Source organism: Mytilus edulis, chromosome 6 (assembly GCF_963676685.1).
Source record: "Mytilus edulis chromosome 6, xbMytEdul2.2, whole genome shotgun sequence".
Lineage (NCBI taxonomy): Eukaryota > Metazoa > Mollusca > Bivalvia > Mytilida > Mytilidae > Mytilus > Mytilus edulis.
In genome coordinates, this window is record NC_092349.1 from 73562270 (window position 1) to 73581384 (window position 19115).

The 19115-nt window shown below is 30.6% G+C and overlaps 1 protein-coding gene across 2 annotated transcripts; it reads left to right on the forward strand.

Moving 5' to 3' along the window:
* Positions 1-11911: 11911 nt before the first annotated feature.
* Positions 11912-18874, forward strand: LOC139528381 (T-box transcription factor TBX2b-like). 2 transcript variants are annotated; one of them, XM_071324346.1, is made up of 5 exons: positions 11912-12414; positions 14336-14603; positions 16247-16393; positions 16948-17027; positions 17265-18874. In XM_071324346.1, the coding sequence occupies exons 1-5, from the start codon at positions 12053-12055 to the stop codon at positions 18379-18381; spliced, it is 1974 nt and encodes a 657-aa protein (XP_071180447.1). In that variant the 5' UTR covers positions 11912-12052; the 3' UTR covers positions 18382-18874. The 2 variants fall into 2 exon arrangements, with proteins under 2 accessions (XP_071180447.1, XP_071180446.1); XM_071324345.1 differs by having other exon boundaries at positions 11952-12414; positions 14336-14618.
* Positions 18875-19115: the final 241 nt, after the last annotated feature.

A 19115-nucleotide genomic window follows, 5' to 3' on the forward strand; every position in this document is an offset into this window, starting at 1 on the left:
ATTCCCAAGTGATACTTTGTTCCATAAGATACCACTTAACATGGTTTCAAGAATGATTTCCAACTCTAGGTTAATGTTCATTGATTTAAAGCCTATTTGTACAGTGTGAAATCTCGGTTTATTTCGTCTCTGTAAAACCGTGAAATATGTCTCTATGGACAATATTGGTGACAAAAGCAATTTTGGTTTATTTAAAAGTATTGGACAGTTTGAGTAGAATGAATTTGGAAAACAAATAAATTGAAGTGAGACATCCAACCTTAACACGAAATACAGTAATTTGTGTCTTCTTCTATAACTCTGTTGCCTAACAACCAATCAAAATCATCATCAATGAAGTTAATAACTGACAAATACGTCAAGGTCTCATGAAGAAATATTGTTATTGCAGCTTTCTGTATATTTGATACAGAGCTATAATGTTACAGAAAATAAATAACAGAGAAACAAATCGTTGTAAGACGCATCGTTAGAATTAAGCTTCAAAATGTCTTTCAATATAAATTGAGACAAATTTAAGAAAAGTGTTGTTAGACACCAATGTAAAGTACGGAAGCATATTAGCGCCACATATTTTAACGCAATCATAGGAAGAAATAATAATAAAAAGGTGGCGCTTATACGCTTCCGTAGTAAAGTCATTCACGTCTTTTATAGCAATATTTATAACAATTTTCTAATTTCTTCATACAGCTCAGATGCCACCCGCAGAATTGATAAATAATTTATTTCATGTTTTACAGACGAAAGCAGTTCAAGTTCAAAATTCTTCTCTTTTTCTCAAGTTTTATTAAAAAAATATAACGAGGAAGTATAGAATTTCACCTCAAAGATGATAAGGGCTGGTATTCTATTTTATCTCAAATTTATAGACAGAGACGTATTTATTATGTTGTGTTTTTTCATGGTATACCAAAATCAAAGCGAAATAAACTGTTTGATTCATTTCATCAGATTTGTATGTTTACGGTTAGAAGTTATGCATATCGCATTATAACTTATTAGTATTGAGTTAATGATTCTTTCTTGGTGTCTAAAACATTTATATGTTCATTACATAACTGTTTGTGACTCGCACTTACTGTCTTACACTCTCTATGGTAAGTTTTTTTATAATTCTTTTTTCAAACGTTTAATTGCATTTTTCATCTGGACAAAAAATATTGTTTTTTTTTTCATTGTCAACTATTTGGTAAAATTGTGTTTTCACAACAAAATGTTTTCATCTGAACTTGCATACTATGCAAATATGAAGATGTGACATGATTGCCTATGAGACTATTGTCCACTATAGGGACCAAAAAGTTTACAACTGTATGTCACCGTGCGGCCTTAAACAATGAGCATAGTCAGCTTTAGAAAAGCACCCTATGCAAAATGAAAAACGAGAAAACTATAACGGCCGGATCAAGTTATTTGCAAAACAAGGAACGAAAAACACTTCTCTTACAATAGCAATTGTCTCTCGTCAATTAAAATGGATACCCCGATAACACAATCATGCTGCTTATCAGTCTTCCATTTTTCTAGATGAAAGACGGCAGGGAAAAATACAACACAACACATAAAATATACTGCAACAGTTAGAGGTTATTTTCATTTAAAATATACATGGAGATATATATATATCATTATGTAAAGACTCGTTTAAAGACAATAAAAAGTTCCTTCAAACTGTTAGAGTTACAAGATAAACCAATGACATTAACTATTTAGTTACAATGCTAATCAAACTTATATGTCTGCAACTACTAACCGCAAAGTCAACATGACCAAAATCATTACACTTGGTCGGACACTGTATTCCTGTTTTTGTTACAACAACAGTTTGAATGATTACCCATGTATCGTATATCTGTGTATCTATGATATAACATCTCAATGTTTTATATCTTAAGAACTAATTTACCGAATACATCATAAATTTGGTGGTCAATTACATGTAATTGATTATAATAATAATACATTATTACTTTTTTAGAGTTGGCGGGGTAGCGGCATGATTTACACTTCTGTTTGTGTGGAGACGACTTTGACGTTTTGGAGTGCAGAGCTGGCGCCCTTGTACATGGCGTGCAGTCGATAATTGGCGGTGTCTTTTGATGCACATCATAGTGCAATATCAATAATATGTTTATATTGTATTTACAGTATATTTGTTTCGTAATGTCTGACGTATTGTTGTTATACAAATTGATGTTTTTTGCTGTTTTGTCATATAATTATGTTAAAATAACTGTTAAATATCAATTATCTGTATGGTCAAGATGACCTATTAACAACTTACGGTTGTCAGAAAAAACATGATACTCTTGTGTTTTATTTTGATCAAAAGAGAAAATTTTCTTTTTTGCTAATTTCAGTTTAAAGTAAACAATACTTCTTTTCATTACAAAACTGTCACAAACAATAAATCTGGTTAAAGGTACAATATTTAATTGTTAGCTTATTTTTTGTGTGCGATTTCAAGTTTAAATAAAAATATTTTGCATATATTTGTTTAATAGCTTTATAGTAATTGCTGTATCAGTCGCAATCACAAGATTTGCACAACGGTGATGTTATGCTATTTCACACAATTGATGATTTGTTTAGATAAAGTCTAGTATTTATTTGTCCATTTGTTTACTAAATGGATAGTCATTTACAATTTCTAGAAATATTTCGTATTGAGCTTGATTTAGCCTGAGGAAAGGATAAATTAAATCATATTTATTTTTTGACACGAAAATTGTCCATATGATAACAATAGGCTTCTGTTGGACGAATATTATCATTATCAGTTGTTGATAGATTTGTCAGATCATTAACGATTCTAAAGTGAAATTTATCACTGAATTAACTTAAATAGATAGCCAGTTTTGGTGCTAATGTCGTATCACTTATATCTAATGACCACAAAAGCTGTTTAATAACTGAGAGGCACCTGCAAGAAAAACAGAAACAAATGAACAGACTGTGGGCATCTGAAGTCAAATAGTCATGAATTTGTATTAATGGATTTTGATTTGATACTTTTATTTTAATAAAGATGATCTATATATAAGAAAAGAAGATGTGGTATGATTGCCAATAAGGCAACTCTTCACAAGAGACCAAATCAAATGCCTGCATTGACGTTATATCTATTTTGTATTTGGTTCTAGTAATTATAAGAATGTATTCAAATGGAATTCTTTATAGGAATTGCTGAATCAGTCGCTATATAAAATAGTCATAAAATTTGCACAATGATACTTAGGTATAAGTCACTTATCAATCTAAATAAAAAATCATGTTAAGAAATATGGATTTTGATTTGATTATTTATTTTAGAAATATGTCAAGTATTGTAAGAATCTTTAGTAAGAATTTGAGTAAACATGGATAGAATTTCAACAATAGTTTGCTAGCGCTAAATCTGATTTATATGAAACTGATACAGCAATGAAACATACAAGTGCCAGAAATATGCAACTGTGTGTAAGCTACACCAACAACCACCTCAGTGGCCTAAGAACCACATGGAAATACACATCATACATGTGGCTATGACACTTAAGAGATTTATGATGGGATTAAAAGATTAAGATATAATGACGAGGAATATTAGGTGATTATTGTATCTAAATGACCATCTTTTGTAAGATGGTAGGGTAATTTTCGTGTCAAATAATCCCCGGGGTTTTATAGGAGTAAAAAAAAATGTTGCATGTAATGGACACACTGGTTTTAGTATTGTCACTTAACCAGTGTTGTTCATATGCAATATATCAAAGGAATTATATGAGTAATGAACAATAATAATTTTATTTGCTAAATACACCCATATGGGTCCAGCCGAAACACATCTCTAACATATCTAATACGGATAGTGAACAACTACTATATAAACATAAAAAACATAGTTATAAATGGTAATATGACCTATGATGGACATGGACCCAATTTTAGCAACTCTCAGTGAAAGATTGCTTTATAAAGTCACCATTTGGTAATAAAGTTGCAATCTGTTTCCATATTCTTCTGACTGATGACTAAATGTAACCGAGCACCTTAGCTATCAAATAACAAAACTAACTATAGCTGTAACAGTGCATAACATAATAATCTGAGATATTGGGATTTTTTACCAGTTAATTAATCAGAATTCGTGTATTACAACTACATACCTTCTGGCAGATTTAATTTTATGTTTGAATTACAATTGGCGTAAAATTCCAAGACTTTTGCAAAGAAAATGGTGTAACTCGACGTTTTAATGAAAATTACTACCGCAATATTAAACACATAAATAAGCATCATGGCTGAAATTTCTTAACTTAAGTTGAAAATCCATTATTTCATGTATTGTAATTAAAGGCTATGATCGTAAGGAAGATTTTCTGTTACTTTGCAATTCATTTTGAAACAAAATCTTGCGTTTATTCATAATCTTTTATGGCGATGTGGAAAATGAACATAATCAGTACGTTTGACATTGGATCTGCTCACAAATTAAAACTTTCTTTTTATGTTTTTGCCATTTACAAGGCAGTAATGAATATCATTAAATCCCAATAAAGGATGTTCTTTTGCAACAAAAAATAATAGTAAAGGAACGACCATTGACATATACAGTGTTGCTTTAATCAAGTTCCGAGTTAATTTGTCAGTGTCTCGTTTCAGAGCTGGCAACAACAGCTATAAACTCTAAAGATTAAGACCTTTTAATAGCCAGGGTGACAATCAGTTTTAATTTGAAGACGTTACAAAATCTGATTCTATCTTTTATTGGTCGAACTTTAACGAAAATATTGTCTTTCGAGTTATAAAATGTTATTTCATAGACTGTTTTGTTATTCTTTGTGACATATGAAGCTTAAGTTTTATGACAAGGTTTTCCAAAGATAAATAATTTTCTACGATGTATATTTTTCTTTCTTTTATTCAAAGACAATTTAGAGTGCATTTGATCTTTTGTCTTTATTGTTAAAAGGTTGGTGCCTGATATAATATGATATTGACCCAGATAAAAGACAAAACATCTTAAATCAAATATATATAGTGAAATACATGTATATGCACATATATATACGTATACTGCAGTTCCAAGGATACCATGGGTAGAATCACACCATCCGATTTATTGTACCCTCTTCATCAAAGACAAATGAGGAAAATAGACCCACCAGATTCTGCAGTGACTTTGTAAAATATTATAGGTCTTCTTTCTCTGTATTTTGGTTTTGCCCTATATTATTCACAATGGTTTTCATTACATAATTTTTACCATTCAGTTATTGCAACCTCTGATAGTGACCAGTCCCGTGAATCTAAAAGCAATATTCTTTCTGCATCGTCATTTTAGTACACACAAAATTTATCTCTATACATACTATATATACAATAATGGTGTGTCAAACTTGCAATCTTATTCTTTTTTCCCCAGTCCGGTTTCATCAATTCAAAATGACATCAGGAAAGCTAAAACCTATAAATATTTAAAAGCCGGGAATGTATATGCATACGTAGACCTGTTGAGAGCTATGAGATCAAAAGGGACATTAAAATAATAACAAAATGCATCTTAGTTCAACTCAATTATTTTTTTTTACACTCATATACAACAAACCCCACCAAAGCACACCCTTTTGAGCTATAAAACTTTAAAGTTGTGATTTGTATACTGTTGTTTGTCTTTCATTCCTTTTCAATTTTTCTTTATATTCGCATGATTTTTTTTTCTATATTGGTATATTTACAAATGCTTTTGATTATGTCAAAAAAGGATCATTTCAAGGATATGATGTGGGAAAAATCGAATAAGTGATTTGTGAAAGAAATTTAAATCTTATAATTTGTGAGCCTCCAAGTCTGTTTCGGGTGTCACTTTCGATCACTCAATTACAAAATACTTTTGAGAGGTGGAAAATTATACGATAATTTGCCTTTCTAATTCTCAATAGGTCACACTAATGACCCTATGATTAAGTGATAAACAAACATGGTCACCAGTGGCCAAAAGCACATACAATGTGCGGACATTACAAGAGCAGGCGCCGCCTGTCAACTCAAGCTATTGTTGACCATTTCGACGATCGCTGTAGACAAATTTCGATTTTTGTTTTTCACAGTTGTTCTCAGCTGGTGTCTTATTAAAAAACTTATGGCTAGAGTTGTCTGTCCTTCACGTCTGCTCAGTGACAAAAATAAGATTGCAGTCAAAATGACATTTCACTCAAATACATGTATGAAACAAAGACATATATATATATGCATGTGTTATTCAAATGTATTTCACAAGGATGCCTAATCAGCATTTCTTGTTTTCACTAACGTGTTGACTGAATGGAATTATACATCATGTCTCTTCAAAAAGTAAATCAAGACAAACAGTTTTAAAAAATTATATTTGTTATATTTTTATAATGCTTATGTTTAATGTAAAAGTTATAAAATGTAATGTTCAGTCAGTTCTATATAAAGACATATCAATAATAAACGATTTTTGTACCAAATGATTGAGATAAGCATGAATATTTGGTATAAAAGTTCTGTGATTATTCATTTAAGCATATCATAAGTGAGATGCTTAAATTTCGAGTTCACTTGCTTTCTCTTTTAATAATAAAACTTCTATGTTTTTTTATATCCTGTGGTATGATTAATATGAGAAGCATAGTTCAAAATTACTGTATCATTTCCCTTTTTATTCTTCGTTTTTTTTGTAAAGAATTTATAATGATTAAAGATCTAAAGGGTGTCAATTCTTCTCATGTGAAGCATCACCAACTGAGAAGCTGTAGAAAGGGGATGCCCCAGACAACAAAATCAGAGAGATTTTACTTTTAAATAAATATCAAAATCCAACATTTACGTGTTATTTCTGTATGATTTTGTCTCTTGTGGAGAGTTGGCAATCATACCACATCTTTGTTATATTCATACAAATCCCGGGATTGGAAAACTTCAATCTAGGAGTAAAACTCGAGCGAAAGATTGTTTTCTAAATTGAATTAATGAGGAAGAAAGTATATTAAATATATCATGTGTTTTTAATTTAATTTATTTCATAATCTTTTTATTAAATCGACTATATTTTTAAAGATTCTTCTTATTGTTGCATCAGTCAAGCACACATTCATCCAATGTTGCAGGCAGACTTAGATGCATCCTTATAAAGAATTGGCTTTGGTATCTTGCAACCTTGCTGTTAATTTGTATCCTCCTCTTGGTAAAGATTTGAGGTAGTCCATTCTTGATCAGATTATCATTTAATCCTAGCTCTTCTAAATCTGAAAATAGCCTACAGAATTGTTGTAAACAGATAATAATAGGGTAATCAACTAAACAAACACGGCTATTAATCGGATCATTACCTGTATTGAAAACAAGTTAAATAGTCCTGAGTGAGTGAAACCTTTACCACTTAGCACATGGTATATTGCAGTTTGGTTCCACCGCAGGCTTCAACTCTTTTTTAAAGTTCAATATTGACATTTTGTTGACGAATTTTCTTGACATATTTACAGAGCTATGAAAAAAATCAAGTTTTAATTTTTTATTGTGTTGGTACATGTTTACAGGCGTCAGATATTTATCATTAAAGTTTTGAAATAACGAGTATATTTGTTTTTTTAAATCGACTTGTCCTTTGTTTGTTTGATACATTAAAGGATGAATATAATATTTTTTTTATTTTTTTTTGGCCGGTTGAAATTATTAAAACTGAATAACTCGAAGTCAACTCGAAGTTATTCTTGAATATGAACTCTTATAAACTTCTTGGCATACGAACCTATAACTCAAAGTCTAGCCTTTCTCAGAAATAAGAAACCATTTTCAAGGAAGAATACTTCTTCAATTTATGTGTCTTGAGTATATCTTTTTTTTAATTGGCATTTGAATGACTGAATGTCCTCTTGCTTCATCTTGTATACCCTCTGAAATCCTATATAGCTCTTACTTCTTTTGTCTTGGACTATCATACAGCCTTTTCTGACGTCATGATTATGTTATAGTTAAGTTATTGTCAAAGAAAGAGAAACCATACAACCAGTATTACAGCATATTCTCCGCCTTTTTGGATTGTCGTTTTCATTGTGGTTTAATATTTGCATCACATATGACACAGATACTGAGTTGATGAAATATATATACGCATTTGTGGTTTGTGTCTGCTGAGAACGAAATATTGGATATCAAAAAGTTCACTGCTCAGAACCATATATTGAAAATCAAAACGTTCTAAACGTTTAAGAGCTATAAAGAACAGATATTTTTTTTTTTTAAAGATCTTACATATATCATTTTGATTATAAATCGGTATTGAAACCTTAATAATTTTCACATGATTTGTCACCCGAATGTTTCTTAAAGTATCAATATCATAGTCATGTGTCAATACTAAAACAGAGGTTACTGGAGCGACTGGAGCGACGGTTTCAGCGACTTCCATTCGAACAACACTATCATCGACTGATGCTATCTATTTCAAGTAAACCCTTTCGCACATCGCTCCCCTTTCTGATATCTTTATTCATGAACAGAAGTAAGTTAGCTATCTGTTACATTTATATGAAAGAAAAAATGGAGAATTAATGCGATATTATAGTTTTTATTTAGGTTTTTGGCCGATTACTAGTAATTTTCAATACCGTGATTTAGTAAAAGAAAGGCGAAAGATATCAAATGGATTTCAAACTCGTAATTCAAAAATGAACTATAGCAATGTCATTGAGAAAAAAACAACAAATGAAACTAACAGTATACAAAACACAATATAACGTAATTTATTTTTATGGACATTGCTTGGAATATTGATGTTTGATCAACGGTACTCGCAACTTAATATCGGAAAGCCGAAGAACTTGGACAGAGAACGCCAAAATTAATAGAATAACTTTATAATCTAATACAACGTTTATCAGAAAGAATATGTGCGAGACTTTTGGAAGACTTTCGAATGTAATTCAATCCATTGTCTTTCTTTTTAAGTCGTTTTGGAATTCATAGGATACATGTTTAAGATATTAAATTCAATCTTCACTTCGTGATCATTTTGATATTCGAACAGACGTCATAACAATTCCACCTGCAATTCATAAAATGCTGATTCAAATGGTTTTCCATTCGTTTGACATTACTTTTTCTTCCCCTAAAGCAATGGCATCGATCGCATCCTACCCACAAATTAAACCGACATTTGTCTCAGCTGTAAAGACGTTCGGAAACTCTTTGATGCGGCCATAATCTTTTGTGGATATAAGTTTTACACCTTCCTGTCAATGAAAATATCAAAGCTTTACTATTCAATTCTGTACACAAATCAGAACTTTTAAGTGAAAAATAAAAATTTGTGCTCTGCCACTTATTTTTCAATATAAATAATAATGTTTTTGAAGTAATGATTGTAGCTCATATTTTGTGAAGATTGTCTAAACACTATTTAATTCACACACTTTGTTCATTCTTTGTAACGTGAAATCTGTCTGGTTTTATGTGGAAACCTCTTACTGATTGTTTAAATGAAAATTCATTTGTGGTCGTTTTTATAGACCAATTGAGCGTCTTATGAGAGGAAAGATAAGGCCTTGTTGAATCTTTTCGTGTATATTTCTCTTTGAGGTTGTATCTTTATAGCCTAGAACAGATTTTCATAAATACTTGTTTCAACAGCTGAAAAATGAAAAGACGCGATTGTCTCCCTTCGTACATTAGGATAAACGACATCCCATTGGCAAATGACATTTTGTTTTCATAAAGAAATGTCATTGATTATTTGATTGTCTTCCTCACAAATTAAGTATCAGTAATACTCTCTAATAGTGAGGCGAAATTAGTTATCTTGTCGCGAAAGACAAATTTTGATCAACATTTTATCTAAAAGTAAAATTAAAAAGTGAAATCTGTCTGATTTTTTACAATAAAATTGTTTCTTGCTGGGAGATTTTTCAATCTCTTGTTATCTTTACCAGACATGGTAATTTTTATTGCAATAATTGTTAGATAAAAATAGCGAGGTGTGTCATTCACTTGTATTGTTTATAACATAATGAAATTAGTGATCCAGCCTCTCCTACTGTGAACGGAGGAAAAATAAAATTCAATTATTTTTGTAAAAATATACTGGAATTATTCGAAACTCATGTGCATTATAGTTTTGCATCAACATAGCTGTTCAAAAACAGTAATTATAAAAACTATTGTGATTCGTATTGTGTTCTAAGCTATACATATACAACCTCAAAAAGTTAAAGATTGTAATATTTAACAAAAAGATTTGTGTATACCATCCATAATAATTGTTTAAATGAATGAAATTAACAGAGACATATTACTAGTATACTGTGTCTCTGTTTTGATTTTTTTGCTTTAATTTTTCAGTCATTCATCCACGGATACTTATATATAAAAAAAATATATATATAAGAGCAAGTAAAACATTGAACCAATGTATAATTTTATTAAATTTGGTGTAGCTATAGGGAAAATTATAAATGAAAGATTAATTTGAGCTATATCTAAAATTAAAATTTTTACGAATGATGATTTGTGTATTAGCTTGAGGTATATATAATTATTAAAATATGACAACTCGTGGCACCATCGTTAATTCTTAATCCTTTAACACAATTTAATAATCTTCCCCATAGACAGCAGACACCTTGACGATATCAGCGGATTATCTTTTTATTAATTTTTATGATTTAATTATGCATAATTTAATTCTCTTCATCACAATGAGTACAGGTAAATCAGTAAAAGGTGTCGACCAATTATGGTGTCATTCTCCCCTTTCGTGTGCTAGCAGTCTCCATATTTCCCTAAAGTTATACAGATAACATTATTGAAAAAAATATAATTAATGAAGTGTCACAGTCGATTGAAATTAAACATGTTTATTAATTTTAATAAAATAATAATGATTTGACATGAAATTCACTATTCATATATCTATTTTTTTTATCATTTATTTTAAGGTTATTTTTTTTTTTCCATACCAATAATTAAAATCGTTAATCAGTTCATAATTTTAAATATATGTGTATAAGCTGTTGAAAACATATTTCAATATTCCGGATTATAACCTAAAAACACAACGAAAAAAGGGGGCATCTCTAAGATTTTTAAGCATACAAATCATCATTAAAAATCAACAGTTTTAGTACAGAATTTAATAACTCTTTACTGTGTATCTACCAAGATTTATATTTGCGTTATTTCTTATCGCCCATGGCGCCAGTGCTAAACTTGTTTTTCTTAAGTTAGCTAAGTATTTTAAAAATGACATTTATAACTTTTATACAAAGCTCCTCCCCCGGTAGAATTTTGTCTCCTTTTCATTTTATTTTTATTAACGTTTTCTTTCTATTTAACATATAATTTGACTTCATGTTTTCTGTTAATCGGTTTTGTCTTGAAAAAAAAAAGATTATAAAACATTTTTCAGACATTTAAAATTTGTATCAATTTTAGGTTTAAGGTTATGAAACAAACAAAAATATGAATTAAAAACTTTCTATCAAAAATTGAATTGTAGCACTTGAGTAATGTTATTCAAAATATATTTAATTACAATTAGAAAGGGCAACTATTCTATGAAAATTGATATAAATGAATTTGATATATGTCCTTGATAAAAATAGATATATCATTTCATTTAATTATATACTTATCATAACAGTAAATCACTTCAGTAAGTAAATGGATTAGGGGGCGTGGTCTCAATCACCCAATTCTTTTATTCAATGAACGTGTTGACACATAAAACAAAGCAATGTTCTGCCCTTCACAGTTAATCCTGAAGGTAAACTTATCAATACCTCAATTAACACGCCCCTTTTTAGTTCTGATTGGTTCATCTGACAGTATCAACCAATCAAATCAACGGAAAATGTATTATGCAGATTCGTACTAATATTTCAGAAATTGTTTAGATTTGATGTGAGATAAATTTTGCTTCCTATATAGGGGTAACAAATCTAGTATTATATCAGTAATCATTTTTGATTTGGACTGTATACATATATAAACATACTAAGTGAACTTTTTAACGACTTATGAATACATTCACAGGACTTAACAAATTATGATATATCAGGGAAATAATTCGGACTTACCGATGGCTTATAATCCGTTTTTTCTGCATCGTCCAGCTGACTATAGTGCGCTTCTAGCTCAGCAACAGCAATATTTATCTAACATTGCTATGCAATCGCCAGGTTATGCCGCATCCCTGCTCCCTAAACTTCAGCAGGCTATGGGTACGATGGGTAGATCCCCACTCACACCAGCTGATTTAATGCACCCTCTTCATCAAAGACAAATGAGGCCTATGGACCCACCAGAGTCTGAAATTCATGACGATCCTAAAGTTGAACTTGAAGGCAAAGAATTATGGGACCAATTCCACAGTATGGGAACTGAAATGGTCATCACAAAGTCAGGAAGGTTCGTATTATTTTTTAAGAAATTAGCTTTTTACTCAAATAAATGTGAATTTTAAATTTGCTGTTGCTTGTAATGTTAGTACCTAAACAAAAATAGAAAGAAAAAAATAAACACACTTTAAAGTCCCTAACTCATAATATCTTAAATAATTATATATTTATATATACTTCAATTGAACGAAGTTATGTGAAAATAAGGAAATGGGGCATGATTGATAAAAGACTATTTTTTACAAGAGCCCAAGTTTTGTTTCATAATCTGATTTTAACTTTGTTTTTTCTTTTCTTGTATTAGAGATAAAAGCTATATATTTTAATCATAAACTGCATGATAAATTTGTTTATATTATAAAATGCAATTATTATGGTTTATCAAGTACATTTGTTAGTTATTTCTATTGAGATCTGTCTTGCACTAAAACATCCTCATCTCGTTAGCGTTATCAGTACCGCTTAAGTTCGTGACAATAAAATAAAAAATTTATATTTATTTTATTATTTTCTAATTCAAATTTATCTGTGTATTTATCAAAATTTTACGGAAGATGTTAAGCGTTTATCTCTTATCTGAAGCAAGTTTCAGTCTCAATAAATTTAATTTAATCGTCGCCCGTTAACAAGACGCGAGCGGTAAAGATAATATCAGAGCAAGTTCCACAGCAGGGCGACTTGTTTTCTACTGACACCCCTCGCCACACAGGATGATAGCAGTAAATTTTGTCTACGAAATAAACGAGGGAAATCTGTTTATTTCATACTGATAGCAGAAATTATTTCTGACACTTTTAACTGTTTAATGTATATTGTCAAAATTTATATAAGTGTCAATTCAAATTCACTGTCAAATTTTAGATACATTTCACATGAACTGTTGAAATATTGAATTTAAGATGCTATTTTTTAAAATGAATTTAGATCAAATCTCAATTATAAATTTATTTGAAAAAAGGATTAGTTTCTTTATTATTATTTTTTTTATTTTTTACTTGTTTATTTGAGAGAAAGTTAAATAAAATAAATCTGTTGTTCCTATGAATAAGTTTGTTTTAGTTAAGAGTACAATCAATTGGTTTAAATCTAAATAATTAGTATTATGACCCTTGAAATTTTATTGTCAACATTCAATAATTGATAGGTATAAATTTCACAGTTATATCAGGACCTAACTTAATCCTTACTTATACAAAACTAATTAAACGTGGTCCCAGACTGTCCGGCATATACTAGGATTAGTGTCAGCTAGCCGAATTTGTGACATAAGGCACTTAGCTTGTCAACTATCAGCCTCCGAATGTATCCGTATCTATTATAGAAATATGATAATATAATGTCAAAATTCGTCAGGGAAATGATACATGTATCATACGTTGTCTTATCTGAGCTATATTTCGGTTAAACGGATTAAAAAATTTAAATCTTTCGATTAGATTCTCACATTTTTAATAAGCTTATTGTTTAATATAATATGACCACTAACACATGTACTACCGTCATTACATATTTCATTTCCTTGTTTTTGTTGTTTTCATTAAGAAAATAATTTGAATAAAATTTCATCATCTCAAAATTCGTTATATATAACTGTGTAAGAAATAATACATCTAAATCAGTTTTGAATTAATAATGTTTTTCAATGACAAAAACATTTCCTATCACCTATCTTTCTATGTAAAAGTTCTATTCAAATATTTTTAAATAACAAACTACTGACAACTGTTCCTTATTTATTTATTAATTCATCTATTCATATTAATTTACTTGTCTTTTATATATTTCTTTATATATAGTTGTCTCTTTTATATTTATTTATTCATTTACTTGTTTATTAATTAACATATTCACTTGATTTATTTATTTCATTCAATATAATTCGTTTAATATTACGAATACAAAAAAATAAATAAGATTTTTGTTTATTTCAGACGAATGTTTCCCCCATACAAAGTACGAGTGTCTGGTTTGGACAAAAGAGCTAAATACATTTTGTTGATGGACACCGTCCCTTTAGATGACTGTCGGTACAAGTTCCACAACAGTAGATGGGTTGTCGCAGGAAAGGCTGACCCAGAGATGCCAAAGAGAATGTACATTCACCCAGATTCGCCGAGCACTGGCGAGCAATGGATGCAAAAAGTTGTCTCCTTCCACAAACTCAAACTGACCAATAACATCTCTGACAAGCATGGATTCGTAAGTTATCATTTTGTAAGTTTTAACACATTTTAAGGGTTCTCTCTCTATACACAAAAGCTTCTGAAAAGATTTTTGACTTAATATTAAAATGAACTTCTTTCTTACCATTTCTTCAAAGATTTTTCTTTTACAAAATTAAAGCTTCTGAAAAATTTTGAAACTTATAAAAAAGAGCTAATTTTTGACGATTCCTTCAAAGATTTTAATTTACAAAAAAATCTGTAGACATTTTTCATGGCATCTGTTTGATAATTTTTGTATCACACCTTTCCCTGACTTAGAGAGAATTCTTATACACCTTTTATTATTGAGGTATAATCTAATTTAGTGTAGAAATATTGCTAATTAAAGATATTCCTTAGAATTACTACTGCTTTTCTTTAAACTTACGCCCCACAAATTATCAAACCATAATAAATTAATTAAGCATACAATTTGATTACAAGTAAATGGAAGAATCTATCAGCTTCATCGCTAGATCAAAGGTCGGCAAGTTTTCATGTATTTCTGCTAAGGATCAGCTATTCAATGTTTTGGAACAATCTTGTTAATTTGATGGTCTCCGTGTAACACAATGACATATATTATGTAAGACATATGCTTCTGATTTTTCTGTATAAGATACATTCTTCTGAAAACAAGACGATATTACGCAATAATCATTCGCTTCAATCACCTGCAGAACTATAGGATTTAATTTCATATAAGCTATAAATATGGCTTATTATGTAAATAGATATTTTTTCATTTTTCCTCACGATCTGCTAAAAATCACAGCTCGTTTTTACGTGGAATTGTGAATTTGTAAGAGCATTATCACCTTAGTGATAATTTGTACAGACTAAGTGGGGGTGTTAGTCTTTTTTCCATAGTCTATAAAACTGGGAAAATTTTCACTCAATTTCCATAAGCACCTAATTTGTATACAATAAAGACTGTTAGCTTTCGCAAATAAGTATGATAATTGTTCTTTAATTCCTCTAATAGTGTAACACCTTTTTCATTAAGGCGTTGAAATACTTGATTTACGGATAAAGAAAAATTCTTTCGTATGCGTAAATGGCGCCGTATTCCTTAAGCCAACACGTCGGTCAGTTTTCTCTATCAGGGTTCGGGATCTATTGCTCAATTTTTGTAGGATTAGTGTTTGAGCTTCCGCTAAGTACAAAAAGATTTACTGACAAAACTAATTAAACGAATATTCGTATACAAAACGATTGAAGCGAAATAATTACTGGCCGTTTTCACTTGATGTAAATTGATTGACTTGATCGGTGATGGGTCTTTAGACTATATAATTTCTTGTATAATTGAGAAATATGCCAACTTAAGAATAATTATTCGCCATATTTGCATCTGTCTATTTAATTTTCTGCCCGAGTAAATGTGCGGAAACAGACTGATCCACATCATATATATTCATTACATTAATTCCTTAGATTTGTTTTACATGTCACGTATAATGACAAAGTAAGCCGACGAAGTTTAAAATTTGACAACTTTAAGTAATAGTTAGATTGTCGCCCTTACTATTATATTTTTGAAATTAAACATAATGCTGGTTTTTTTTTACATTGTCGCCCTAGCTTACTATTATATTTTTGTAATTAAACTTAATTTTTTGTTCTTTCTTTTTACAGACTATTCTCAACTCCATGCACAAGTACCAGCCTCGTTTCCATCTAGTTCGTGCTAATGACATTTTGAAGCTACCTTATTCCTCATTCCAGACATACGTGTTCAAAGAAACCCACTTTATTGCAGTGACAGCGTATCAGAATGAAAAGGTGTGTTTACTAGTTTATTTTAAACAGATTATTGCTTTTAAGGCGACTTTTAAAACAAGTTTATTTACAAAGCGCCATCTATACATCATAAAGATGACACGCACGTGCCTGGTAATTGTCTGGATCATTTGAAGCGTTTACAAAGCAGCTTAATCTATGTCCCAAAGGAGCTTACCAATGATACCCAAACATTCAGGTGATGCTGAACAAACAATATCCTCATGATTTGTATATTTTGTATTGAAAGATGGTCACTGATAGCAGTTACTTGATGAAAATACAGATCTAATTGCAAACCACTAAAGTATGATAATGATGGAATAATTAGCGAGTTTTGTTTATTATTGTCGACTGGTCTAGCACTCCAGTTGCAAATAGGCATCCTAAGTGCTAGGCAAAGATACACGATTTTTCTTTGATCAATATTAAACAAATTACAACGAAATATATTACACCAGTAACATTTATTACGTATTCGATCAATATATTCTAAGTCTTGCTTGAAAATTGACATAATTATTCTCGATATATAATATCTATTTTTTGTTTTTTAGGTAACGCAACTAAAGATCAACCACAATCCATTTGCCAAGGGTTTTAGAGATCAAACAGGCACTGGGAAGAGAGAGAAAAAGTAAGTATATATTCATATTTACAATAAATTCCAAACGCAATAAACGGTCATCAACTTTGACAAATGGTACATTTCTACAGGTTAATTAAAAAAAGATACAAGTTTGTTCTAGTTATATTAACTTTTGTAATCTATGATATAATATTTAGGATATTTCATTTTGTTTTATCACTTTGTTACTTTTGTTAATTTACATGATTGCAATACTTATTATTTTTCGTTTATTTTTTTTTGCAGAAGGCACATTTCAAGTTCATCAAGCCAACAATTAGTTTCATCAGACCGAGAACAAATCAAAGCCGACACAACTCTGAGCGACGATGAAGACGAAATATGTGTAGACGAAACCGACGACGTTTCTTCTGAAGTTACATCTGCAACAGAACTAAAAGGAATTATTGCAACCGAACAGGAAGGTGGAATTGATATGAAGATTCCTCATAGTATCCACTCGGATGTATTCGGGGTGAAGCAATCGTTAGATACATCAGATGACTCCGTACACAAAGAAGGATTCCAACGCGCAGATATAAATCTTAGTTTGACATCGTCGTCAAATGATGAATTGGACAGATCAGACATTAGCCATGTTTCACCTAATAAATCCGAAAGCGAGGCAGATCATTCACATTCAGACGACTCCATAAGTGAAGAAAAATCTCGACTCAAATCACCAGTAATTTCGTATCATTCCGATTCAGAAGACAGTCGAAAAGGACCAGTTAAAGCCCCAAATGTAACAGTTGTACAACCATCAGCAACGCATGCTATGTTTCCTTTTATGTACCCTTCAAATGGACTCTTCTCATCTTCTTCATCATTTCCGTTTCCGCTTGGACACATGTTATTCAATTCTGGAAATTCAGCATTTTCTTCACAACTTCCGTTTTTTTCACAAGGACATGGTGACATGAACAATTTACCACCAACACATCCTTTGTCATTGTCGTTATCAAACCAGTCTCTGTTACAACCAGCATTTACTTCCGGTAGTTCACCGTATAGTCCAACATCACCACAGAATCAACCACCTCATCTTGGACCTATGTTTTCGTCACGTTCTAGTCCTCGTTATACACCATACTCACTTCCATCGACAAAAACAACAATGGTTACTTCAACGTCTCCAGTGTCAGCAACAGGGAATCCAATGTGTGGCGCATCCGATTCATCTCCGTCAATCTCACCGAGAATGAACGGAATTAGCCGACATTCACCGAACAGTAGAAGTCCACTTTCATTGAACATTCCCTCCCCATACGACAGTTTAAACAATCGTACAAATAATGACATAAGAAGTATGGAAAGAATGTTGTATGGCATAAACCGATCAAGACTTGAGTCAGACAAATAATAATATTGTTGTGTTAATTGTTTAATTTATTTATTTAGACGGGTATTTATTATTATTTTATTTTTGTTTTTCTTGTGTTCGATTTATTGTCATGTACTTACTTCCAGAACCTAAGCTGTTCTAAATATAGATCTTTGGATCAAGTGCTCAAGGAGTAAATCATGTGACAATGATACATTAGTAGGACGGACAACGCTCATGAAAAACATTGATGCTGTGATATAGAAAAAGACAGGGTTAAAGTAATTACACAGATATATCTATGATTAAGCATAAAAGATCTTGATGTCTATCAAATAGTTTTTTTTTAAATTAAAATTAACGTTTTAGATGTATATACTTAGACTTGCTTCTAGTTAATTCTGACACTATTTCTGTGTACATTGTTTAAACAATTAATGGCATTGATTTTTTTCAGGGCTTTACTAGTAAATGGGCAGTGTGCAATATTTGTTCTCAATATGTATCTAAACAATAAATGAATGAAACTTAATTTTATTTTCAAATTTTATTCATCCTGCCATAGAGCCACTTTCATACGAAAGAAGATCTTGAGTTGACCTCAAAATTAACCCTGATAAATTTATTCGAACTCGAACTATAATATGCCACATACCACATCTCCTTATTACTATATTCATAGTCTAAAAATGTATCCATCAACAAGGCAAGAGTATTTAAAGAGAATCATCACGAATACAACCAAAAAGAAAATAAGAAACAACACGTATGAT

Coding starts and splice junctions, on each gene's coding strand:
- LOC139528381 (XM_071324345.1), top strand. CDS start 12,053: ATGATATATCAGGGAAATAATTCGGACTTACCGATGGCTTATAATCCG. Junction 14,619..16,246: donor GATTCGTAAGTTATCATTTT/GTAAGTTTTAAC, acceptor TTCTTTTTACAG/ACTATTCTCAACTCCATGCA. Junction 17,028..17,264: donor ACTGGGAAGAGAGAGAAAAA/GTAAGTATATAT, acceptor TTTTTTTTGCAG/AAGGCACATTTCAAGTTCAT.